General features: G+C 44.9%; 1 protein-coding gene across 1 annotated transcript in view; it reads right to left on the bottom strand.

Moving 5' to 3' along the window:
* The window catches only part of LOC127622884 (homeodomain-interacting protein kinase 3-like), a 115,363-nt gene that overhangs the window by 31,688 nt on the left and 56,354 nt on the right, over positions 1 to 27,321 (bottom strand). Inside the window, exons 3-5 of the mRNA XM_052097014.1 lie at positions 26,158 to 26,281; positions 8,731 to 8,850; positions 7,507 to 7,593 (exon numbers count right to left, since the gene is read on the bottom strand). Of these exons, the coding sequence (XP_051952974.1) occupies positions 7,507 to 7,593; positions 8,731 to 8,850; positions 26,158 to 26,281 (331 nt within the window). The remainder of the gene's footprint in view (positions 1 to 7,506; positions 7,594 to 8,730; positions 8,851 to 26,157; positions 26,282 to 27,321) is intronic.

Genomic DNA, 27,321 nt, shown 5'->3' with positions numbered 1-27,321 from the left:
TCAGCTCTGTAATGGGTGCCAATTTTTTTAAGCTCCAAAAATCACATACAGCCATAATAAAAGTAATCCATACGATTCCAGTGGAGTACATAATGTCTTCTGAAGTGAAACACTAGGTGTAAGAAATAGATTCATATCAATATTTAAGTCAAATTTTACCCTAAATGTCCACTTTCACTTTTACATCTAAAAGTGAAAGTTGAAGTGGAGATTTATGCTTAAAAAGGACTTAAATATTGATATGAATAAATCAGTATGTGATTTTTGGAGCTTAAAAAAATTGGCACCCATTCACTTTCATTACATGGACCTACAGAGCAGAATTTTTTTTTTTTTTCTGTTTCTCACCCACTCCTTTCATATTGCTTGTGAAGATATGGATTTATCTACTGGAGTCTTATGGATTACTTTTATGTGATTGGAGCTAGGTCTGATCACCATTCACTTGCATTGTGGGGACCAACAGAGCTGAAATTTTCTTCAAAAAATGTTTGGTTACGTATGTAACCTCCGTTCCCCGAGGGAGGGAACGACACGTTGTGTCGGAGAAGCGACACTAGGGGTCTCTCTTGAGTGCCGATATTCACCTCTGATCTTCTTGAAAAGGGCCAATGGGAGTTGGCAGTCAGTATTTGCATACCCCGCCCCCGGACATACGGGTATTTAAGCGGGGCAAATACGGGAGTTCATTCAGGATTTTTCTGAAGAGCCGGAAATGGTCCGGCCACAACAGTGGCTCGGGGAACGGAGGTTACATACGTAACCAAACGTTCCCCTTCTGTCACTCTCTCCACGTTGTGTCAGAGAAGCGACACTAGGGGACCCATTCCAATCTTGCCATGCGCTGAACCTTGTACGTGGACCGCCGATACAGAGGCGGGCAGGGATTTCATCCAGTGCCGCGCATCGTCTGTACCTGGCTGCACGTACCCTTCCCCAATGCCCCATAAGAACATCGGAGTCCTTCTAGTTACCCTGGGAGGGGAACAAGGCGATGTTTGCCAACATGGGAACGGGCCAGCCTGGCTGGGCCTCTTTTCTCTCTATGTTTCTCGCATAGAGCAATCACGGCCGGGGCCCTTACATGCATATAGGGAAGGGGGTCTTACCCAGACCAGGGTTTCCGTTGTCCGGTAATTACCGGACATTGGCCGGTAAAAAAATTAAATGTCCGACAAAATTAAATCTCTCCGGTCAAATTGTCCGATTAAAATTGCCTAATAATCCCGTCCCCCTAACACAATCTGAATTTGAGAATAAGCCTAAAATGTATAAAGCAAAAATACACCGATCTCGTGCTATGTTATAAAGGAACAGGCTCTATCGTTTGAAAGTTATGAAACAACATCGCATGCTGCATTTCAAATAAAGCGCACGCCTAAAATGGCTGCAATATAGACCTAAACAACGGACGATTGAGTGAGACGTTTCAAATATGGCCAGGCCCAGGCAGACTAGCTTTAAAAGCTTTTTCAGAGGCCAGGCGATGGTGAATCAGGAACATCTCATTATAGATAGATCAGTGCTTCTAATCCGGCGCATTAGGTGCAGTTTTTTCTCTATCATCAAAACTGAATAGCCTATGTTCATCAGTGCATGGTTACAGTCTATATCAAGCAGGGACACGTTTGTGTGCATTTTATTTTGTGATTTCACGGAATTAATAGAGAGTCTCCATAACGGCGATAGATTGAAATGCGGCGTCCTAGTGAAGATTGCGCAACTCGCGCAGCAGCGTCGTCCATGCAACTGATAGCAGCGGACACGCAGCTCAGCTTGATTTCAAAAACAACAGATTTTAGCGCTAGATCTCTTATTTAATAACGGACTAAATGAATGATCTGCTAGTTAACTGGAGATGTTTTATTTATTTGTATTAGGTACATCCGTGCCTCAATGTTTCAAAAAGTGAATGTGTGTGAAACCACAGTAAAAAACAATTGCCGTTGATTGGCGCTAATCGGACGTTCATGTTTTTTTTCGTCTATTTGAAAGTTAAGCTAATAATAATATGTTGCATTCTATACGGCCTGATTATGTCATTTTTTAAGTTACATAGACTGCCTCCAGTTTTCCTCAACTTGACTAATTAAGAGGCGATATATTTGACCGGCATATCATCAAAATGTCTAGCGGAAACTCTGACCCAGACCCTGCGGAGACCACACCTGCCCTTTTTCTTGGGGAGGAAAAAGTGGTACACACGTCACACGGCCGTTTAGGGCTCGTGTGGAAAGTATGGTGCGGTGGTAGATCCAGCCTCGAAAGGGAGGAGTTGCTACAGCACGGCGACCGAGGCAGCTGTAACTGCCTAAGGGAGACACGGGGGTCCGCTCGTAAGGGGACAGAACCGTGGAATTACACACAGGGGGAGTCCGAGCAGGAGGCCTTACCTGTGGAGCACCTATACCAGTACAGGGTAGCCATCAGGGTACCCGCAGAGCCTTGGGTCGGTGAGTTCCTCCGTTGAACCGCGGACCCGGAGGGCTGGGGAGGAATCGACCAGGGGCCCGACTCGGAGTGGGGCGCCCTGGGAAGAAGGCGCACTACTTTACCTTGGCGTCAGGAAAAGGGCGCTGGGCGCAAGCGATCCACTTGGCCGGTCGGTCTACGTGTTACCGAGTTCTACGGGCTCGGACCTGAGAAAACACGAGACGCAACCGACTCAACGCAGAGGTTGTAAAACCTCGCGAAGGTGTTGGGTGTTGCCCAACCCGCGGCTCTACATATGTCTGCTAGGGAGGTGCCCTTGTCCAGTGCCCACGAGGACGCAACACCCCTTGTTGAGTGAGCTCGGACCCGCAAGGGTAGGGGCACGGCCTGGGTGTGATAAGCCAGTGTGATGGCGTCGACAACCCAGTGGGCGAGCCTCTGCTTGGAGATGGCATTCCCTTTCTGCCGTCCCCCAAAGCAGACAAAGAGCTGCTCAGAGCGTCTGGTGCTCTGTGTGCGGTCCAGGTAAATGCGCAGGGCGAGCACTGGACACAGCAACGAAAGGGCTGGGTCTGCCTCCTCCCAGGGCAGCGCTTGCAGGTTCACTACCTGATCTCGGAATGGTGTGGTAGGAACCTTGGGCACATAGCCCGGTCGCGGTCTTAGGATCACAGACGTATCTGCCGGACCAAACTCCAGGCAAGTGTCGCTGACAGAGAACGCTTGCAGGTCCCCGACCCTCTTATGGAGGCGAACGCGATCAGCAGGGCCGTCTTAAGAGAGAGGGCCCTGAGTCCAACTGATTCAAGCGGCTCGAAGGGAGGTCTCTGGAGTCCTGCCAAGACTACCGAGAGATCCCAGGAGGGAACTAGGCCTGGCCGGGAGGGATTCAACCTCCGAGTGCCTCTCAGGAACCTGAGGATCAGGTCGTGCTTACCCAAAGACTTGCCGTCTACAGGATCGTGGTGGGCGGCGATAGCGGCAACATACACCTTGAGGGTGGACGGGGACAGCCTCCTGTCCAGCCTCTCCTGTAGGAACAGAAGCACTGGCCTAATCGCGTATCTCTGCGGGTCTTCGGCTCGGGAAGAACACCAATCTGCGAACAAGCGCCACTTTAGGGCGTAAAGGTGCCTGGTAGAGGGGGCTCTGGCTTGGTTGATGGTATTCACAACGGTCGCCGGTAAGCCGGCTAGCTCTTCCGCGTCCCGTCCAGGGACCATACGTGGAGGTTCCAGATGTCTGGGCACGGGTGCCAGAGCGTGCCCCGTCCCTGAGAGAGGAGGTCCTTTCTCAGGGAATTCGCCAGGGAGGAGCTGTCGCGAGGAGCCTGAGTTCGAGAACCAAGTCCGAGTGGGCCAGTAGGGGGCCACCAACGTGACTTGCTCCTCGTCCTACCTGACCTTGCACAGCACCAGTGCAAGAAGGCTCACTGGGGAAATGCGTGACTTGCGCAGCCCCGAGGGCCAGCTGTGTGCCAGCTGCCTGTCCCGAGGGGAGCCTCTGTTAGGGTGTACCAGAGCGGGCAGTGGGAGGTTTCCTGGGCGGCGAACAGGTCTACCTGGGCCTTGCCAAACCATTCCCAAATCAGCTGGACCGACTGGGGGTGAAGCCTCCACTCCCCGCCGGGCAGGCGTTGTCTTGATAGCGCGTCCGCTACAACGTTGAGCTTGCCGGGGATGTGAGTGGCACGCAGCGACTTGAGTCCAAAGGGACGAGTATTTTGGACGTACCCGGCGAGGCCTCGCAGCGGGGCAGAACAGGTAATGCAGCATCGGGTGGCTTCGTTGCGGCCTGAGGCTGAGGTGCTGAGAGTAGACTCAAAGCACTTACCTTGCTCCGCGCGCCCGGCAGGGGGTGGGTTCTTGACTGAGGAGGAGGTCTGATGTTGGCGTCCTCTGGACCCATCTGAACCGGCCGGCCGGGGGACAGTCGTGGGCAGGCGGAAGGCGGGATCGCCGGTGTACCGGGACTGTTGTGATCTGAAAGCACATTGCCGTGAAAACGGCATTTGCGGGCCAGGTGACCCAGAGGCAAAGGAAATAGCTCTTTTATTGAGAATGTGGGTACCAAAGGATTCTCCTCCCGGCCCTCCACCGGGGGACGGAGCGGTCTTACCACCTCCGGAGCTAACGTCTTCGGCTCTGGGTCGGCTGTCTCAGGAACGCTTGGGAGCCTTCCGGGTCCTGGAGGGGGTTCGTGAGACAGGGGGCGTGCGCCGCCTGCGGAGTGCTCGACGCTGGGGCTGAGAGCTGGGCCCGGGTTGAGGCGGAGCAGGAGCTGGTTTCCTCGCAGGGGGACGCCCTCAGCGGGCAGACGGGGCAGGGCCCGTGGCGGCAGGTCTGTGGCGGGGCATGATGTGCGAAATGGCCTCCGTCTGCTTCTTCACCGCGGAGAACTGTCGGGCGAAGTCCTCGACAAAATTCACTTTTACATGGTGTTTGTACATGAATGTGAGTTGGCAGTGTGTGTACACAACCAGCCTACAATGTTAAAAGTCCACCCACTCCTCTTTCCTATATTTCTATTAATCAATCACTTTATATTTTGTGAATGTTTGCAAATCGCCTTTCCGAATGTGCTTGTTAGCCGATCCCACGGCTAATGCAGCGAAAGTTACCATTGTCTCTGATTGTATTAATGTAGGCCAGAACTATGTCTGGGGCGGGGAGCAGCAGCTCATTTGCATTTAAAGAGACAAACACGAAAACAGCGTGTTTTTGATTCCTCCCAAAAACAGGCATTTACAACATGGTGTAATAAATGATCCGTGGGGTATTTTTAGCTGAAACTTCACAGACACATTCTGGGGACACCTGAGACTTGTATTACTTCTTGTAAAAAGGGGCATAATAGGTCTCCTTTAAGGGGAGGGGCATAAGTATATGTTTGGCAAACTAAATAGCAAGCGCACAACACAGAGAGGACTTAAGAAGAGAGAGACGTTACTTCTAGGTTGTAAAACTTTGCAAATGTGTTTTAAGAAGACCATCCTTCTGCAAAACGTATGTCTTGTAAAGACACACCATTCGTCCAATGGCCATGAGGAGGCCATGCCTCTAGTTGAGTATGCTTTAACAACAATCAGGCAGTCTGAACTGGCAGGTGCACTCAACGTATGCGTGTAGTGCCCGTACAGGGCGTAACAAATGCAAGGATTGTTCCTCATCTGATTTAAATGGAGGAGGGAAGAAAGCTTAAAGGTGAACCACCTGCACTCTGAAGGGCGTGGTGAGAACCTTAGGCACATAGCCTTTTCTGGGCTTGACAGTGTCTTTTGAAAGACTGGGCCAAACTCCTGATATGAACTTTCAATTTATAGTGCATTTAAGTTACTTACCCGTTTAACCTAGGCCAGAGCCAGCAGTAGTGCAGTCTTCAAAGAGAGCATGCACAAATCAAGGCTCAAATGGGGGCCCCACGAGCGCTTTTAGGACCAAAGTTATGTCCCAAGTCGGGACTGTAGCCGGCCGAAGTGGATTTAATCGTCTTGCTCCTCTAAGGAACTTTATGATTAAATCATGCTTCCCTATAGTGGCTCTGGCTTCAGGTGCATGATACGCAGATATAGTCACCATAGATGGAGTGAGTTCTAAGTCTAATCACCATGTGATTAGATGTGACATGTGATATCTATGTGAAAGACACCAATAAGTGGACACATTCCATTTTAGCATGTAGAGGCATCTCGTGGATGGCGCTCTGGCCTGTAAAATGGTGTTCATGACTGAATGCGTCAGTTCTGGTGCGTTTAGCACGCTCCGTACAGAGGCCACGCTTGCAGGTTCCATAGCTTGGGCTGGGGATGCCAGATTGTGCCTTGATCCCTCCTCAGCGGTATTTCCCATGGCGAACTGTAAAACATCTCTTATCATTTCTGGAAACCATGGATGATTGGGCCATTTCGATGCAATTAACAGAACTATTTCCATGTCCACTCGGACTTTGCTGATTTCAGAATGAAGGAGGTGCCCTGGGGGAAGCACATACTTGTGTTTCACCGGCAAAACGTGGGCCAGCGTGTCATGGCAGCATATATACGCAACAACTGTTGTGTTGTTCAAACGAATCAGAATGTGGGGATTCACAAAATCGGAATGAAAAGCTCTCAAAGCTAGAAAGATAGCTCTAGGCGGTTGACATGTAGAAGCTGTTTGGCACCTGTTTCCAGGTAGAAGGCTGGCGCTGTCCATGGTGCTAGAGCAGACAGACAGTGGTGAGTTATCGTGATGCACATGAAAATGAAATAACTTTAGTGGAAGTTTTTTTAAGTTTCGACTGAAAAAGAAACAGAAGAATGGTCTGTACATGCTCTGCACACATATAAACTCTAAAAAGGAGATTTACTGGCTGGGGAAAAAAAGTGCTTTTCGCCAGTTGACATTAGACCAGATTTTCAATATGGCAAAGCAGCAAGCCTCTGTGTTTGCTCAGTAGTGCCTTTTAATGGCTAGTAATAACCAATCGCGGAGGAGATTCAAAAAACACGCACACTGTTAGATTTCAATGGGGCTAGCGCCGCATTGATACATTTCGTGGACGTGCGATGAGCCAGAGTCAGACTGAAATGAAAGACTTAAAATTGATAAGCAGGTCCCTCGAACGCTAATCTAAAAAGACACCTGTAATGCGGTGCAATTGGTACATGAAGTACGCATCCTTCCGATCTATTAAATCAGTCCTGAGGACGGATGTGCGATAAGATTTTTTTTTGGGCGTGTCGCGAGCGACAGAACTGGAATAGGCTGAAGACTGCCGTCCTTCAAGTGCTGAAGCAGTTTGGCACACGGCTCAGTATGCTCTGCCAGAGATTAATCGCTGTCTAGAAGGAAGAGAATTCTGAGGAATGGTGTTTGCGCACCTGCTTTTGTAGTGGACAGTTTGCGCCTAAAAAGGCGGGGCTCAAACACCATAGCCAATATTAGAATGTTGGCGTTATTGTAGAGAGGTTTCAACTAGGTCGTGTGGAAGGACACTCCCTATATGCATTAGCATGAAATGGCAAATATACAGAGTCATAAGGATTGCAACTGTGTTCAGTGATGTGATGAAAGTGAGTCGTGTGATACATACATGCGCTATGTCCTCCAAACAACTGAAGATGTATTTTCTAGCTTCTTTTGATTTGAGCCCCGTCTCTGTCTCATGTTCTTCTGTGGACTGAAGCAGAGATGAGCAGCTATTAAAGTCAACATCAAATCAAAACTGACTCCATATTCTTAGCAGTGAATGATCTTATTGTGAATGATCATCAGTGAATGTTTTTCAACAGACATAAATGCAATAATGGATGAATTTGAGGAAAAAATGGCTTTTAGGTCATTCATCACCCCAAAGACATAAACGAGAAAACATTTTTGCATAAACAAAAAGCCTATTTTTGGTCCAATAAAATGTTTCACATTATGACTATTAAGTAGATTTTCCCCTAAAACTATATAAAAAAATGCAATATTCAATGCTGAAATACAGTAGTGAAAATCATCCTGTCCAGACACAATGATTAATTTTTATTAATACCAGCATAGATTAAATGTAGTACAGCAAATACTGCCCATGGTGTTGTATACTTACAATTATATTAAATAATGCATTTTATTTTTGCTTTACAGTAAAAGAAATATGGGGGGAAAATGTACTTAAAGGGATTGTTCACCCAAAACTGAAAATTCTCTCATCATTTACTCACCCTTATGCCATCCCAGATGTGTATGACTTTCTTTCTTCTGCAGAACATAAAGATTTTTAGAAGAATATTTCAGCTCTGTAAGTCCATACAAGGCAAGTGAAAGTTTACACTAAATCTCCACTTTGATGTAAAAGTGAATAGGAGTTTTATTAGCAAAGGCTTAAAATAGACTTCAATGTTGATATTTATCTCACCCACACCTATACACATACATAAAGTCTTATGGATTACTTTTATGCTTCCTTTATGTGCTTTTTGAGGTTTCATAGTTCTGATCACCACTCACTTACATTGTATGGACCTTCAGAGCTGAAATATTCTTCTAAAAATCTTCATTTGTGTTCTGTTGAAGAAAGAAAGTCATACACATCTGGGATGCCATGAGGGTGAGTAAATGATGAGAAACCTATTTTTCTTTTTGGGTAAACTTAGGTGAACTTTGGGTGAATTCTTCCCAAAAAAGTTGAGTTTGGCCACTTTCAGGAGAACACAAGCATATAGAGAATGAATTTTGGTCTCGTGGGGTCTTTAAATGCATCGTGAATGCTATTTCATATTGTCTTTAAAGAGTGGATGTGACACGTAAGCATCATAGCCTTTTATCTTACTTTCAGTCTCCAGGTCGCATATGGTGAGCCGGAGTCGCAACAGAAAAAGCGAGACGTCTTCGTCCCCACGTTTAACAGCTGCTCTCCGGGCAAACCCTGTGTCTGAGAGATGTAGCGAATCTGAGGAGAAACACAGGGGAAAGAGTGAAACAGAGCTCTCTGTTAATGGTTAAACACCGGCCAATGTAAACAGACACATCAACAAAAGACCGTCTGATGCCTAGAAATGGCACATGCTCTCAATAACAAATTAAGAGCCAGTGACTTGTTGTGAAGAACAACCATAAATTGGGGGGTTTATTGATCTGTGTGCATGTGAAACCCACAGCAGGTGAGTGTGTGTATATATGTGTGTGTGTGTGTGTGTGTGTGTGTTTGTGTGAGGTGGTTTTGCATTCCTTCTGACGTCAGAGACACCATGCTATGAGAGAAATGTCTATTAGATGTTCAGTGTTACACAGGGCCTGCAGAGGTGTAAGAAATATCCTGGATTTGCCAGCATGCTTGTGATACATTGGCAGCATAAAAATAAATGTTCAGCCTCTTGAGTGAGGAAAAACTCACAAAAGAAGAGCGCACAAAGAAAAAAAAAAAAACATACAACACAATAAAGTAGAGAACATCTTCACCACATTTGCTACATCACAACAGTTTGACATCTTTACATGTGTTCAACCCAGACTTGACACTTAAAGGAACAGCTCACCCAAAGATCTCACATGAAGCCCCTCCCACTGACAAATATGCACACAGCGTTCGTGTAGATTTTTACATATTGCGATATAGACAACAGCAACATCTCTATTGATTGACACTTTATATCGTCGGCACAATATATATCGCCCCCTTTCTTTGTATGGAAAAGAACAGCTTGGAAATTCTGCTAAACTTTTCATTTTGTGTCACAGAACAAAATAAACTCATACATGTTTGGAAAGAGTGAGTAAATAGTGACAAATGTTCACTTTATGGGCGAACTATCCCTTTAAGCTAATGTTAAACTACCCTTTTGACACACAAATACAGTAGATAAATACACAAGCAATCACGCTCACAGTAAGAAAGGCACACATTCATTCTGATGCTTTCAGACTAAACAACATCTGTTTGGAACATAAATGGCCAAAACATTGCAAATTCCATAACTACTGTTGAGACATGAACTCGTGAGAAAAGGAAGTCAGTGTTGTGAAATGAATGGATAGATATGGACACAAATGAGGGAGTCAATGTAAGGTAATAAGTGCAGATGTATGTCTGAGGAAACAGGCCTCAGATCAGCACAGAAAGCAGGAAGTGAGCAGGCCATGCTATTATAAATTACATTCTAGACACAGTGACAGTTTCATCAGATTACTGTTAGTCTAACAGCTGTCCCACAAGAGTCAGAGATATACATAGAGTGGCCCCAAGAAGTTCTTGAATACGTACAGTTGAAGTCAGAAGTTTACATAAACCTTAGCCAAATACATTTAAACTCAGTTTTTCACAATTCTTTACATTTAATCTTTTAAAACATTCCCTGTCTTAGGTCAGTTTGGATCACTGCTTTATTTTAAGAATATGAAATGTCAGAATAATAGTAGAGAGAATTATTTATTTCAGCTTTTATTTCTTTCATCACATTCCCAGTGGATCAGAAGTTTACATACACTTTGTTAGTATTTGGTAGCATTGCCTTTAAATTGTTCAATTTGGGTCAAACTTTCCCAAAATTTTGGGTAGCCTTCCACAAGCTTCTCACAATAAGTTGATATAATTTTGGCCCATTCCTCCAGACAGAACTGGTGTAACTGAGAGCTTTGTAAGCCTCCTTGCTCTTACATGCTTTTTCAGTTCTGCCCACAAATTTTCTATCAAATTTTAGATGCTGCTTCAATATATCCACATAATATTCCTTCCTCGTGATGTCATCTATTTTGTGAAGTGCACCAGTCCCTCCTGTAGCAAAGCACCCCCACAACATGATGCTGCCACCCCCATACTTCATGGTTGGGATGGTGTTCTTTGTCTTGCAAGTCTCACCCTTTATCCTCCAAACATAACAATGGTCATTATTGTCAAAGAGTTCCATTTTTGTTTCATTAGACCAAAGGACATTTCTCCAAAATGTACTTGCAAACTGTAGTCTGGCTTTTTTTGACAGTTTAGGAGCAGTGGCTTTGTTTTATTGTGGAAATAGATACTTGTCTACCTGTTTCCTTCAGCATCTTCACATGGTCATTTTCTGTTGTTCTGGGATTGATTTGCACTTTTCGCACCAAACTACGTTCATCTCTAGGAGTCCGAATGCATCTCCTTCCATGATGTTTATACTTTTGTACTATTGTTTGTACAGATGAATGTAGTACCTTTTGGAAATTGCTCCCAAGATCAATCGGACTTGTGGAGGTCCACAGTTTTTTTTCTGAGGTCTTGGCTGATTTCCTTTGATTTTCCCATGATGTCACGCAAAGAGCCACTGAGTTTGAAGGTAGGCCTTAAAATACATACACTGGTACACCTCCAATTCAGTTCACCACCTATCAGAAGCTAATTGGCTAATCGTCTAAAGGCTAGACATCATTTTCTGGAATTTTCTAAGCTGCTTAAAGTCAGTTAGCAAAGTGTATGTAAACTTCTGACCCACTGGAATTGTGATATAGTCAATTAAAAGTGAAACAATCTGACAACTGTTGGAAAAATGACTTGTGTCATGCACAAAAGTATCACTTGAAAAAGTAAGAACGTCATTGCATTTTATAACAACATATCAAATCAATATTATAATAAACATTTCAAAAGTAAAAAAAAAATATTTGGACACTTAGAAGTCGTCAAAAAGATGACACACACCAAAAATCACTTTGACAGCAGATGCAGGGCTCGACAATAAGGACTGCCCGATGGCCCGGGGCCAGTGTGAGAGTTTTGGGCCAGTTGCAAGAACGGTCACTAGCTCGATCAGACGAGTGCTGCATTTAAAACGTTAGTGTTAGCAGACAAAAATACACAGAGCGAACTAACCAAGCTTCTAACCGAGCACTCAAGAGACGAGAGAGTGCAAATATATTTAGATTGCAAAGACGCGCGAACGCATAATATACCAGATGCGGTGAGGAACAGAGTGCACAACAGCATGCACAGACTTCAGCAGGGACAGAATATTATTATTATTATTTGTATTTTTTTTTAAATAGCAGCACTTATATATACTCAACTAATATTTTGCTTTTTGAGTATTTAAGCATTTGTCTTGTATTATAAAATTGTATTTATTTTTTTTACACTTTTTCAGGCATGGTCTTTGATTATCCCATGTTTTTGACATGTCATAGTGAAACCATGGTCATTTTTTGAGTACTATGAGAGCATCATGAAATATGATTATAATCATTCAGTCAATAATGCCATGGCATTTCTCTGATAGTGATTAGATTATTATCTGGCTTTCCCTGAATCAGAAAGCTCCTTCAGTTAACGGCAGTATCCTATAAAAGACGTATTACATTTCTATCACTGAAAATGACGCGACGCTCCCATTATAATTGATACGCTGTCTACACTGCAGGTGTGCCATGTGATGCCGGAAATGTAGTAGCAACTGAGTATTAATCTGTTGATGAACTTACAACACAACACACAGAGTGAACATTTTATCTGACCTGTGTTGGTTTGCATATATAGTTATATGCTAACTATATGTTTAATAAATAAACAAAAGCAATGCAAGCAATGTAATGTCTGCTTCTAAAGTATTCATACAATTATTGTAGCATCAAAAATGATTTCAAAGTATGTGAACATGATGAAATGTAGGCTACATATTTTTTATTATTCATATTGACTGCATTGCAGGCAGAAAATAAATGAGGAAATTACTGTATGCTTGCTCTTGAGTCGCTTAAATAATAATAATACAGTGGTGGCCAAATATATTGGCACCCTTGGTATATATGAGCAAAGAAGTCTGTGAAAAAATATGTCTTTATGGTTTATTCTTTTGGTCTTTCATTCAAAATATTCACAAAAAAATTATTTTAGCATTTTAAGGTTTCTGGCAGAGGTCGACAGGTTTTGATTTGTTTTATATGTTGGTATTTGATAGAGTCCATGATGCCATGTATCCGATCAAGATGTCCAGGATCTTTGGCATCAAAACAGCCCCACAACTTTAAAGATCCACCATGATATTTAACAGTGGCCATGAGGTACTTTTCCATATGACTAACTCTCCGTGTGCATCAAACACATCTCTGGATTTTGCTCTTTTTTGTTTTATCTGACCATAGAACCCGTTCGCATTTGACGTTCCAGTAGTGTCTGACAAACTGAAGACACTTGAATTTGATGTTAAATGAGAACAGAGGCTTTTTTTCTTGAAACCCTCCCAAACAACGATGTAGTTGTGATGTAGGTGATGTATGATTGTAGTTTTGGAGACTTTCTGACCACAAGACACAACTAATTTCTGCAATTTTCCAGCTGTGATCCTTGGAGAATTTTTGGCCACTCGAACCATCCTCCTCATTGTGTGTGGAGACAATGGAGACAATAAAGACACACATCCTCAGTCATATCTTCTGTTGTGTTTCACTTGTAACTTCATGAAACACAAACAGAATAAATATATTGTTTTAAAACAGCTGATGCTCCGTGATGCGACTTTGATGCTCCGGGCGAATTAAAAACGTGCTGCTCTGTACGCAATATGTAAGAATACATTTACTTTAATAATGTTTCAAAACGTAATCATTAATTCTACATGATAATGGTGTTTGATATGAAGAGAAGCAAGATCACTATGGTTATTGTTATTTTCAGAGTTGTTCAGCTGCAGGCTGAAGATGACTATTTAAAACAGTCATCCTTATAGCACCTGTTACATTTCTCATTTCTGTAGCCTATAGTTATTTTCTTCCTGTGCTTTGAGTATCAGTCAGTTTTGGTCTTATTTGGGTTGTCTAATTGTATGTTTATATCCACACTCTTAATCCATAGATTAGGCCTAATATCTATTTACTGTATATTACACATCACAACCGATTTAATAGCAAGTTCTCCTCTCTCAGGGATTCATATGTTTATTACATTCAGCAAATATTCAAATATTTAACTCAGTGAATATATCTTTGATCCTGGTTGTGAAAACATTACACATGGTCCAAAGGTTGACAGCTTGAATAAAAGAGTGACCGAAATCCCACCATTTGCTCCAGAGAACTCTTCATTTAAAAACACACATGTTAATGGCAGGACGTCTGAGGTTAATATGATGTATTGGGTTTTTATATGTAAACATCTGAAGCACAAGCCTGAACGGGCCAGTAGAAAAAATACTTAGCATTGAGCCCTGAGATGGTTTTAAGTCATGCAGAAATTGCTCAAAAAAGTAACAAGAGACTAATAATCCAACTATGTATCTAAGCTCGTCAAATTCCAGCAATGAATGCTGGGAAATCTACGTTAAATATACATATGTTACAAGCTCCATCAAAGTGAGTCGTAAGTCGCAATGGACCATTTTGGAAAAACGTGACTTTTTTTAAATTATTCTATTTAAAAAAAAGCTAGTCTCAGCTTTCCAATGATGTCAATGTTTCATGATATTCAAACAAATATTTGAAATGAAAACTAAATTTCTGAAATGAGGTATGTGAAATCGCTTCAGCTGCTGTTAATTTAAACCGGCATGCTGCATAGAGTGTCTCTCCTCTGATCAGCGCTCCACATTCACCTAAATTATCCAATGTCCATGGTTACTTTGTTTGGGAAAATGACCCCTAGAGAAGAGATAAAAATCTTAAATACCATCACTGTCAGAGATATGACAACAGAAGCAGTGGATCCAACTCATTTTACAGTATTTTGACAAGTAGAAGTGCAATCTCCACTTAGGTCCATGAAGAGCTCATAGGTGTGTGTGTGTGCACAAGATGGCACCGAGTATGGCTGCTGCGTTGCGAGCTCCGACACAACACTGCAGTTTATTGTTTGTTTTGTTTACAGTTTTTTGTTTTTTTGTCTTGGATGTTATTTGCCTTATTGTATATATGACAGACAAACACTTATGGACATTTGTTCTACAATTACTCAATGAAAACCGGACGTCAAATTCCTCAATGCCCTTAGCCGGGCACCGCTGGCGTGTTTGTAAACAGCGGATCACGCTGTTTACAAACACGGCAGTGGTGCCTGGCCAAGGAAACGGCGTATTCATCGGAGTAAGACGTTGTGCAAATTGACCCCGCTACCCAGTATACTACTTGCAAATGTTCAGTCTCTGGACAACAAACTCTGCAAGCTGAGAGCGCGGATCTCTTTCCAACGAGGGATTGCGGTGTTATCTGCCTTACGGAAACCTGGATGTCTGAGGAGATTCCAGACTCGGACATCGAACCCGCAGGGTTCTCCGTTCACTGAGCGGACAGAGCGAAAGACCTCTCTGGTAAAAGCAGAGGTGGTGGTGTATGTTTTATGATCAACAGATCATGGTGTGATCAGAGGAACGTACATGTTATCAAGTCTTTCTGCTCTCCTGATCTGGAATATCTCATGCTTCTGTGTCGACCATTCTGGCTACCGAGGGACTTAACAGCGGTCATTATCACAGCGGTGTACATCCCCCCACAAGCCGACACAGACCGGGCACTAAAGGAATTGTATGGGAGCATAAGTGAGCAGGAAACCACACACCCGGAGGCTGCGTTCATTGTTACCGGGGACTTTAACAAAGCCAATTTTAAAACAATAGCACCAAAATACCACCAACACATCAGCTTCAACACACAAGGGGACGGGGTTTTGAACATTGCTTTTCTCCTTTTCGGGATGGCTACAAATCCCTCCCCCGCATTTGGCAAATCAGACCACTCTTCCGTTCCGCTTACAGGCAGAAACTGAAACAGGAAGCACTCACCCTCAGAATGATCTAGTGCTGGTCGGACCAATCAGACTCTATGCTACAAGACTGTTTTGATCACGTGGACTGGGAGATGTTCCAGTCCGCCTCTGATGACGACATCGAGGTTTACGCTGATAGCGTAAGGTGTTTCATCAGGAAGTAGAGGACATTGTTGCGACCAAAACAATACAGATCTACCCAAACCAGAAACCATGGGTTAACGGCGATGTTCACGCGGCACTTAATGCGCGGACCTCCGCTTTTAATTCCAGGAATGCGGAGGAGCATAAACAAGCCAGTCATGCCCTCCGTAACACCATCAGTGAAGCCAAACGCCAGTACAGTCACAAACTTGAAGGACAGTTCAACACCACCGACTCTAGAAGTATGTGGCAGCGAATTAACATCATCACGGACTACAAAGGGAAAAAAACTCCACCGTGAACACCGCTGCCTCTCTCCAGCATGAGCTTAATACATTTTGTGCTTATTTCGAGGAAAATAACACCGCCCTCACAGAGAGAGCACTCGCGGCCGATGCTACAGAGGTTGGTTCACTCTCAGTCTCTGTTGTGGATGTAACCCGATCCTTCCAACGGGTGAACATCCGTAAAGCCGCGGGTCCAGACGGCATTCCGGGCCGCGTCACCAGAGCGTGCGTGAACCATCTGGCTGGTGTTTTTACGGACATTTTTAACCTGTCCCTCTCCCTGTCTGTAGTCCCCACATACTTCAAAACATCCACCACTGTGCCTGTACAAAAGCAATAAAAAAAATCACTTGTTTAAATGACTGGCGTCCTGTTACTCTGACCCCCATCATCAGCAAATGCTTTGACAGGTTAATCAGAGATTACATCTGCTCTGTACTGCCCACCTCTCTGGACCCATTGCAGTTTGCCTACCGCTACAACCGCTCTACTGATGATGCCATTGCATCTACAATACACACTTGCTCACTCCCATCTGGAAAAAAGGAACACATATGTGAGAATGCTGTTTGTAGACTACAGCGCAGCATTCAACACCACAGTGCCCTCCAAGCTTGATGAGAAATCCAGGCTCTGGGCTTAAACAGCTCGCTGTGCAGCTGGATCCTGGACTTCCTGTCAGGCAGACCTCAGGTGGTTAGAATGGGCAGCAACATCTCATCACTGACCCTCAACACTGGAGCCCCGCAGGGCTGTGTTCTCAGCCCATTCCAGTATTTATATACACACATGACTGTGTGGCAACACATAGCTCCAATGCCATCATTAAGTTTGCTGACGATAGGACGGTGGTAGTTCTGATCACTGACAATGATGAAACAGCCTACAGAGAGGAGGTGCACACTCTGACACGCTGGTGTCAGGAGCACAACCTCTCCCTCAATATCAGTAAGACCAAGGAGCTTGTAGTGGACTTCAGGAAGAAAGACAGAGAACACAGCCCCATCACCATTAATGGAGCACTGGTGGAGAGAGTAAGCAGCTTCAAGTTCCTCGGTGTCCACATTACTCGTCCGTCCACACTGAGGCCGTTGTGAAGAAGGCTCACCAGCGCCTCTTCTTCATGAGACGGCTGAGGAAGTTTGCAATGAACCAGCACATCCTCACATGGTTCTACACCAGCACTGTAGAGAGCATCCTGACTGGCTGCATCACTGCCTGGTACGGCAATAGCACCGCCCACAACGGCAAAGCCCTGCAAAGGGTGGTGCGAACTGCCAGAAACATCATCGGAGGTGAGCTTCCCTCCCTCCAGGACATATATAACAGGTGGTGTGTGAAAAAAGCTCGGAGGATCATCAGAGACTCCAGCCACCCGAGTCATGGGCTGCTCTCACTGCTACCATCAGGCAGGCGGTATCGCAGCATCAGGACCCGCACCAGCCGACTACATGACAGCTTCTTCCCCCAAGCAGTCAGACTTTTGAACACTTGATCTCTCACAATCAATAATCAGCACTGCACTTTATTAATCTTATATCTCACACTGGACTGTCAAATATATTCTCCACAATATAACTACTGCATATATATTTTTTATATACTCTTTATTTTTTTATTGTATGTGTATTCTATATTGTGTGTATTGTTTACTGTACATTGTATATTATTTTTGTGTTGTGTAAGTATGTGTACATTTGATATGTAAATTGTGTTGTGTAAATATGTTGTTTACTGTAATTGGTATATGTCTCGTCACTGTCATGACTGCTATGTTGCTCGGAACTACACACAATACGTTCACCTAATGTTGCACTTGTTTACATGGTAGTGTGACAATAAAGTGATTTGATTTTACTTTGATTTGATTTGATTTTGTGCGTGCATGCCTAATTGTAAATATATGGATATGCTCGGAGTATGCTTTGTAAACCCGGATTGATGTTATATAGATATCGATATATAGATGTAATATTAATATGCACATGTGCAAACTGAAGATGCAAGAGCCCTGTCCCTGCATTATATTTATTTATCTTTGTGTTAATCATTTAATGTAAGTTCTCTGTTAAGCACTATCTTGTAGCATTTTCAATTTCAATGAATGCGGGTTGTAAAAGATAAAAACATGTTAGAAATACTGTGCATGAAAAACCAAAAAGTAATCTGTGGTCATTTTTATTTTATTTTAAAATGATGCATTTTCATTATATTATGCATCCAATAATGCATTTTATTTTTGCAGTTAATAAAAATGTTTTCATTTCATTTTCATTTCCATAAATGAAAATAACACTGCCTCTGATCAGTGGTCTGGTCTAATAGTCACTTGGCATGTTGATGGCCATATTGATGGAGGGTGTCACATGCCTGTGAGATGAGCCACTGCTATTGGTGCCGTAAGGGGCGTTCATCGCTACTATGAAGATCTTTTGCTGTGTGGGAATAAATTAAACACCACAATCAAGGAAGCACATGAATTAGGAGTGTGAACGGGAAGGGGTGCCACAGGCCATTTTTAGGCCCTGGACTGGAATCACACCTTGACCAGGCGACAACCTTCACTAATATATCAGTGGTTATTGTGGCAATATCAGACCTCAGACCTCATCTGAGTTTACAGATTCACCATAACATGATAGATAGACTTTATCTTGCTTCAATGAGTGAATGGATGCATATGTGTGTCAATCACACACAAAAAAAACTGTTAAATTACATGCAACCAAATTTCATGCTCTGCCTATATATGACTATAAATGTCTGTGATGTGTCACTGGCTGGTAAATGTTCAGATTTCCCTCATCAGTGATTGAGTTGTATAGTGGTGAAGAAGTTCAGCATCGAGATCCTTTCACTGCGTGTTGAGAGTATAAGATTGGTTTGACCCGTTCTGTATAATGTGTGTCCAAAGACGAGATCCACACAATCCATTTGTATTGAATAAGGTCTCTTTTAATACCCTTTCTGTTATTTTGTTAATGTTCCAAGCTAGAATGTTGCCTGTATAATTAACACCATTGGCAGACAAAAAAATGCCTTTCTTATGTCATTAAAATGAACATCATAACTGAAATACTCCCAAAATAATCAAACCGATTAGAAATTGGAATCAAATCGACAGCTTGTGAATCAGAATTGAATCAGGTCATCTCTATCAATACCGAGCCCAAGTTGCGAAACAGATTACTTGTTGTTAGAATCACATTGCGTCTGTCACGATTCATGAATTCGCTGTTTCCTTCATGTCCCGTTTATTGTTGTTCTGTGTTGTGAGCGTGTGTCAGTGGGCGTTACCGCTCGTTCCATTGATCAGCGTGCCAGCTGATCTCATTCCCCGCACCAGCTGCTGCCTATTCACTCTCATGCATATATACTCATCACTATTTCCTCTCTTTGTCAGATCGTTGGTTTGGTGCCCTCAGTGTTGTCCTTCGTATGCCTGTCCAATTGCTATTCTGGTTCGTGTTCCTGTTCGGTGTCTTCGTGTTCGTCTCGTCTGGATATTCACCTGCACAGGATTAACTCCTTCACTCTTCACCAGCCCCCCCCGTGTTTCTGAACTATTTTGTGTTGTTCTCACCGCTCATTAAAAGGAGTCACTTGCATTCTTGCTTCCGCCTTTTGATTGTCACAGAACGATCTGACCAGCCATGGAAGCAGCAAGTGGCACCTCCTCTTCTCTGGAGGATTTCATTAAATCCAGCATGGCACGTATGGACTCCCAGGAGAGAAACATGAACGAGACGGGGCGGGCTATTCAAGCTCTCGTTACGCAGGTGTCTGAGCTCACACAGCAGTTCCAACTTATGCGAGCTCCCACTGCGCCACCCACACCGCCCGCTCCTCCTGTACCACCAGAGAACGTCTCCCAGTCAGAGCCCCGCCTACCTATTCCCGAGTCTTACAGTGGTGAGCCGAACTTTTGCAGAGCATTTTTAGCGCTGTTCTATGCACTTTGCTCTACAGCCCAGGACTTTCAGCCAACGAACAGAGCAAGGTGGCATTTGTGCTCACGCTACTGACTGGGAGGGCAGCGCTATGGGGAACGGCGGTGTGGGAGAACCAAGATCCATGCTGTACCTCGTTCCAGACACTCGCCACCGAGATGAAAACAGTTTTCGACCCGTGCGGTCGCGGGCAGAGAAGCGGCACGGATTCTCGCGGACCTTAAACAAAATGAGAGATCTGTGTCGGATTACTCCATCGAGTTCGGACTTTGGCAGCGGAGTGTCAGTGGAGCGAGGAGCGCAGTGGGACATGTTCCTGCATGGGCTGGCTGACCGCGTTCAGAGAGAGATCTATGCTCTGGATTTGCCCACTACCCTCAATGGCCTGATCGAACTGGCGTCCGTGTAGATTCCCGACTCTCCGAGTCGAACATCGGAGGGTAACTGCTCAGGCGTCTGGATCAGCGGAGACCTTGAGAACCAGCAGCGGGACGCGGTCAGCCCCGTCTACGATCACGAGCCCATGCAGGTCGGGCGAGCTCGGCTTTCCCGGGAGGAGAAGGAGAGGCGGAGATCCCAGGGCCTTTGCCTTTACTGTGGCACAGCAGGACACTTTGCTTCCAACTGCCCGGTAAAAGGGCAAGCCCGGCAGTAAATCAGAGGCTACTGTCGGGTGGGATCTCCGCTGAGAAGACCTCATCAACATCTATGCTCCTCCCGGTAAGACTACGGTGGGCAGCCCACTCCCTCGACTGTCGAGCACTACTGGACTCCGGGGCAGAAGGTAACTTCATGGATCACTCATTTGCACTCAAGAGTCAGGTTCCCCTTCTGCCTCTCACCCACACCATCGCAGTTCAAGCTCTCAACGGCCAAGCGCTTCCCATCATTTCATTCACCACTGGACCCATCACACTCAGCGTATCCGGCAACCACACTGAAACTATTTCCTTCTATCTTCTGGACTCCCCCCTCGCACCCATTGTTTTAGGACACCCCTGGCTCATTGAACACAATCCCAAGATAAACTGGCAGCAGAGATCAGTATCAGAGTGGAGCAGTAAATGTTATGAGTCCTGTCTTGTGTCTGCTTGTCCGTTTGTTTCTGTCTCTTCGTTTCAGGAGGAAGCAGTGGATTTGTCAAACGTGCCCACGGAGTACCTAGACCTGAAGGAGGTGTTCAGTAAGTCTCGTGCTGCTTCCTTCCCCGCATCGTCCCTATGACTGTGCTATAGAGTTACTGCCAGGTACGTCTCCGCCTAAGGGCAAGTTGTATTCACTTTCTGTTCCAGAAAGAGAGGCTATGGAGAAATATATTTCTGATTCTCTAGCAGCGGGGTTCATCCGTCCTTCCTCTTCTCCAGCGGGGGCGGGGTTCTTTTTTGTGGGGAAGAAGGACGGATCCCTGCGACCTTGTATTGACTACCGAGGGCTGAACAGCATCACGGTAAAGAATACTTATCCTTTGCCGTTGATGTCTTCAGCCTTCGAGAGGTTGCAGGGAGCGTCGATCTTCACAAAATTGGATTTACGTAATGCTTATCATTTGGTCCGCATTAGGAAGGGGGATGAATGGAAGACTGCTTTTAATACCCCCAGGGGCACTTTGAATATTTGGTCATGCCTTTCGACTTGTCCAACTCCCGGCAGTCTTCCAGGCACTTCGTCAATGGCGTGCTGCGTGATATGGTCGACCAGTTCATGTATGTCTACCTGGATGACATATTGATTTTTCTTCCTCTCTCCAGGAACACGTGCAGCACGTTCGACGAAGTGCTTCAGAGACTCCTAGAGAATGGGCTTTTTGTCAAGGCGGAGAAATGCGCTTTTCATGCACAGTCGGTTCCTTTCTTAGGGTACATTGTGTCGTCGGAGGGATGCGTATGGATCCTGAGAAGGTTAAGGCTGTGGTGGATTGGCCAAGTCCGGATTCCCGTAAGGCCCTACAGAGGTTTCTGGGGTTCGCCAATTTTTACCGGCGGTTTATTCGCAATTTCAGCCAACTGGCCTCGCCTCTGATCGCCTTGACCTCTCCCAGAACTACGTTCAGGTGGTCAGACGCAGCTGAGGCTGCGTTTGCCAAACTGAAAGGCCGCTTTGTTTCAGCCCCCATCCTGGTTACCCCTGACTTATCACGTCAGTTCAGTGGTGGAGGTCGATGCGTCAGAGGTGGGGGTAGGTGCAGTGTTATCCCAACGTTCTCCCACTGGCGACAGAATGCATCCGTCGCGGCGTTTTTGTCTCACCGTTTGTCACCGCCGAACATAATTATGATATTGGTAATAGAGAGTTGTTGGCAGTCAAGTTAGCGTTGGAAGAATGGCGTCACTGGTTAGAAGGGTCGGGGTACCCTTTATCGTTTGGACCGACCATAAGAATCTGGAATACATTAGAACCGCTAAAAGATTGAACTCTAGGCAGGCTCGGTGGGCACTTTTTTCGGACGCTTTGACTTTACTCTCTCGTACCGCCGGGTTCTAAGAACATCAAACCTGATTCTTTATCGCGCATTTTTGACCACTCCGATCGCCCGTCTACTCCCGAGTGCATTTTTCCAGAGACCTTAATTATCTCTACACTCACATGGGAGGTCGAATCGAAGGTCAAGACGGCCTTACAAGGGTAACGCCCCGGTCGGCTGTCCACCGAACCGTTTATTTGTGCCGGAGGGATTACGGTCCGGCGTCATCCAGTGGGGACATTGTTCCAATGTGGCCTGTCACCCAGGAGTTAGTCGCACTACATCGTTAGTCAAACAACGATTTTGGTGGCCACGTATGACTCGCGGCGTTCACAGTTTTGTTTTGGCTTGCTCAGTTTGTGCCACTGGTAAGACCTCTAATCGACCCCCAGATGGGCTCCTCCAACCGCTGCCGGTCCCTTCGAGGCCCTGGTCCCATATCGCGCTAGATTTCGTCACCGCCCTCCCACCTTCTCAGGGTAACACGGTAGTTTTAACCGTGGTGGACCGGTTCTCGGCGGCCCACTTCATTCCCTTGCCCAAATTACCCTCAGCCAAGGAGACAGCGCTACAGTCGTCAACCACGTCTTTCGGCTACATGGCCTCCCGACGGACGTGGTTTCCGACAGAGGACCCCAGTTTGTGTCCAAATTTTGGCAAGAGTTTTGTAGATTACTGGGTGCGACTGTTAGTCTGTCCTCAGGGTTTCATCCCCAGAGCAATGGTCAAACTGAGAGAGCCAACCAGGATTTGGAGAGAACGCTGCGATGTCTGGTCTCCAAGAATCCTTCCTCATGGAGCCAACAACTGTCTATGGTGGAGTACGCCCACAATTCGTTACCAGTATCATCCACGGGCCTATCTCCGTTTGAGTGTAGTCTAGGTTACCAGCCACCAGTTTTTCCTAGTCTGGAATCCGAGGTCGCGGTCTCCTCCGCTCACGCTTTCGTCCAGAGGTGTCGTCTCACTTGGACTAGAGCCCACGAGACTCTACTCCAAGCGGGAGCGCGCACCAAGGCCAAGGCCGATCGCCACCGGTCGAGACCTCCCAGTATCGTCGTCGGTTCCAAAGTGTGGCTTTCTACCAAGAACATTCCTCTCCGCTCCGTTTCTAATAAACTTGCTCCGAAATTCATTGGCCCGTTCACTGTCACCAAGATCATTAGTCCGGTGACAGTCCGCCTCAATCTTCCTCCAGTGTACAGGAGAATTCATCCCGTGTTTCATGTATCCAAAATCAAACCCGTATTTCATTCTCGCATTAACCCGCCAGCCCCGGTTCCCCCACCGCCGCGACTTGTAGAAGGGGAACCCACTTATTCGGTTGACCGTATTCTGGACTCTAGGCGGAGGGGACGCGGAATCCAGTACTTGGTGGACTGGGAAGGTTACGGTCCGGAGGAGAGAAGTTGGGTGCCTGCTAGAGACATCCTGGATCATTCCCTTATTGATGATTACAATCGACAGGTAAGGAGTCTGGGGACGCTCAGGAGGCGTTCCTAGGAGGGGGTACTGTCACGATTCATGAATTCGCTGTTTCCTTCATGTCCCGTTTATTGTTGTTCTGTGTTGTGAGCGTGTGTCAGTGGGCGTTACCGCTCGTTCCATTGATCAGCGTGCCAGCTGATCTCATTCCCCGCACCAGCTGCTGCCTATTCACTCTCATGCATATATACTCATCACTATTTCCTCTCTTTGTCAGATCGTTGGTTTGGTGCCCTCAGTGTTGTCCTTCGTATGCCTGTCCAATTGCTATTCTGGTTCGTGTTCCTGTTCGGTGTCTTCGTGTTCGTCTCGTCTGGATATTCACCTGCACAGGATTAACTCCTTCACTCTTCACCAGCCCCCCCCCGTGTTTCTGAACTATTTTGTGTTGTTCTCACCGCTCATTAAAAGGAGTCACTTGCATTCTTGCTTCCGCCTTTTGATTGTCACAGCGTCTGGTTAGGACACAGTATTTACCTGACATACAATCTGCATGATAAAACCATCTCTGAAAAGTTACATACTCAAGTTCATCCTCTTTAAAGCATTTACATTTACATTTATGCATTTGGCAGATGCTTTTATACAAAGTGATTACAGAGCCCTTATTACAGGGATAATCCCTCTGGAGCAACCTGGAGTTAAGTGCCTTGCTCAAGGACACAATGGTGGTGGCTGTGGGGATCGAACCGACAACCTTCTGCTTAACAGTTTAGTGCTTTTAGGGCAAATGTTATGGACATGTTATGGGGATAAAATGTTATTGGCATGACAACTCTCTGTCACGGACGTGACAGTTGTGAAAGCAGCACTTACATCATGCTGGAAAACCATCTAAAATGTTTAAAACCTGCAGACTTTTCACCTTTAAAACATCACTATGATATCTATCATGGCTGCATGATGAATTGAAATGAGATTGAAATCACCATATGGCCTTGCAAGATTACTAAACTGCAAAAGGCAGCATTATAAAATGTAGTCTGCATTGACCACTTCAATCAGGGTTGCTTAAGCGAGCGGCACCCTCAAGCAGCTGAGTGTGGCACACACTGAGCAGTGCAGTAATATTAGATGACAAATCATATTTGTGTCAAAATGATCCCTTCGAAAATATTGGCTATAAATGCAGAAAGCTTGAAAAACATCACAAATCAAAGCAATAGTCAAAGATCCATCATATTCGCATCATTATTTTTCTGTTTGAAGGATTTGGAAAACATATGGGATGATGAAACATGATGCTAGTCATAGCAAAAAATTTCTCATATGTTAAAGGGGTTGTGTACCACCCAATAAATAATGGGGGGTTATAAAATGGGCCAGTAGGGGGCAAACAGCTTCAAGACTGGCAGTGGAGAGAGTGCATGGAACCTGCTGGCATCCGGGATCCATAAACCCCCATCCCAACTGCGTTAATTGCCCAGCAGACCACTGGGGTGGAAGGAAACACATCAAACCCCCTGCTACTGCCGCGACACACCCTGTCAGGTCGAGGGCTGCTGGGACTCTACTCTCCAAACCCTCCCCAGAAACAGTGAGCTAATCTGGGCACACACATTCTCTACTGCCCCTCCTCTCAGATTCATCCTCAGGGTGTTCAGGAGCCCCACAACAGGAGAAAACGATTCGAAAACTACAAGCGGAGAAAGCACTTGGATTATAAAGCATGCACGCATGAACAGACACACAGCAAACACCCACTAGCTGACACTTGTGCACCAACACAGCCTGTAAGCAACAGCCGTGTAAATTCTTGTGGAGACTGTTTGGGCCTGAGAGCACATACCACAACCCTGTGCTAAACAGATTACGTCAAGAGTAGGAGAAATATGGGAGAACTTGCCATCATCAAGAGAGATATTCAGCGGGTGTTTGTGTGTGTTTATCAAAGAGACTATAAAACAAGATTTGAAGCACAGAGAGGGAGAGAGAGAGAGAGAGAGAGAGATGGGTGAATCTCACAAATACTGTATATATCCAGGTCACATTTCACTGCAAATCAAATGGAAATATAAGACATTATATTTTTGGAAATGGAAAATTATTGGTCGACCACTAGGTAAAATGCAACAAATAGTGTTGTATTTAAGCAAAATATAATTATTTATTTTTTTCTTGATTTTTGGAGTGAAATAAGACCTTGGCAGGTTTGTAGAAGATTCATCCCTAAGACAGTGAAAGTGCAGGAGGAGAAAGCCATTAAGAAGAACTGTACCTGGTCATACTCAATGGCTCCTGGGTAGAGAGGCCAGCCCAGAAACAACTCAGCGATCACACATCCCAGAGACCACATGTCTATGGCTTCACAAAACGGCAGACCAAGAATGATCTCTGGAGCCCTGCAGACCGAAAACACAAACAAGATATACAGGGTCACCATTACAAACATTAAGAACCATGCTAAACCTCAAACGCAACAAAGTCTTCATTCAATACTCTATATGAAACTTATTTGACTGTATATATCAACGACAACAACATGGAAAATACCAAAGAATGTAATATTTTGGGAACTTGCCTTTGGAGCTGTGCAGTTAATAATTCACATGGATCTTATTTAGGTATATAATGAGTCTATAAAATGGTTGAATGGTGTGCAACACTTATTATGTTTATGGCAACCACTATTAGATTGCAAAAAAATTATGTTTATTTTTTGTTTCACAATTAAATTATTTTTTCAAGGGACAATGCAACAATACCGCATTTGCACACTTTACTAACCATACAAAAATGAATGTCTGTCCTACAGTATGTTCTTAGCTGGGAACCAAAAAATAAATACCTACAAATAATTATCAGTCACCTGACTAATGCTTTCAATTTGAAGTAAGGCTAGGCAGTATATTGGTTATATCATAAATAATCAATATTTTGTTTTGGCAGTGTAAAGTTACCGTATTTTCCAGAAATAAATTCACACCTGACTTTAAGTTGCACCTGGTCAAAATCACATTGTTGAGGAAAAAAACATATAAGTTGTTAAACTCACATGTCAAACATGATTACAGTACCTCAGAATCTACACATCGTATCACAGTGTTTTGGGCTCATTTTAAATGGAAAAATTTGCTTCAAGTAACTGTGTGTATCAGTTTCCCATATTCTTTTTATGTTTCATGAAAGAAACATGCCAAGTAAGCCACATGTGTTTAAAACATCTCTAACTATGCTGTGCACAAAGAAACAACTTTTAGTCTGTGAGTAAAAAAATACGCCTGTTGTATTCTATTCATTCATTAACTTTCGTGGCCGTGGATGCTAGCGGCGGCAGGGAAACGGCCTCTGTGGCCGTGGACGCTCGCAGCAGCAGGAGAGCAGGCGCCCGGCTCCTCCTCCGCCTCCTCCATGTGGTGATAGGTTCATCCAACTAGCCCAT

The sequence above is a fragment of the Xyrauchen texanus genome, chromosome 29 (genome assembly GCF_025860055.1).
Source record: "Xyrauchen texanus isolate HMW12.3.18 chromosome 29, RBS_HiC_50CHRs, whole genome shotgun sequence".
Taxonomy (NCBI): Eukaryota; Metazoa; Chordata; class Actinopteri; order Cypriniformes; family Catostomidae; genus Xyrauchen; species Xyrauchen texanus.
This window is presented reverse-complemented; position numbering and strand designations above follow the sequence as displayed.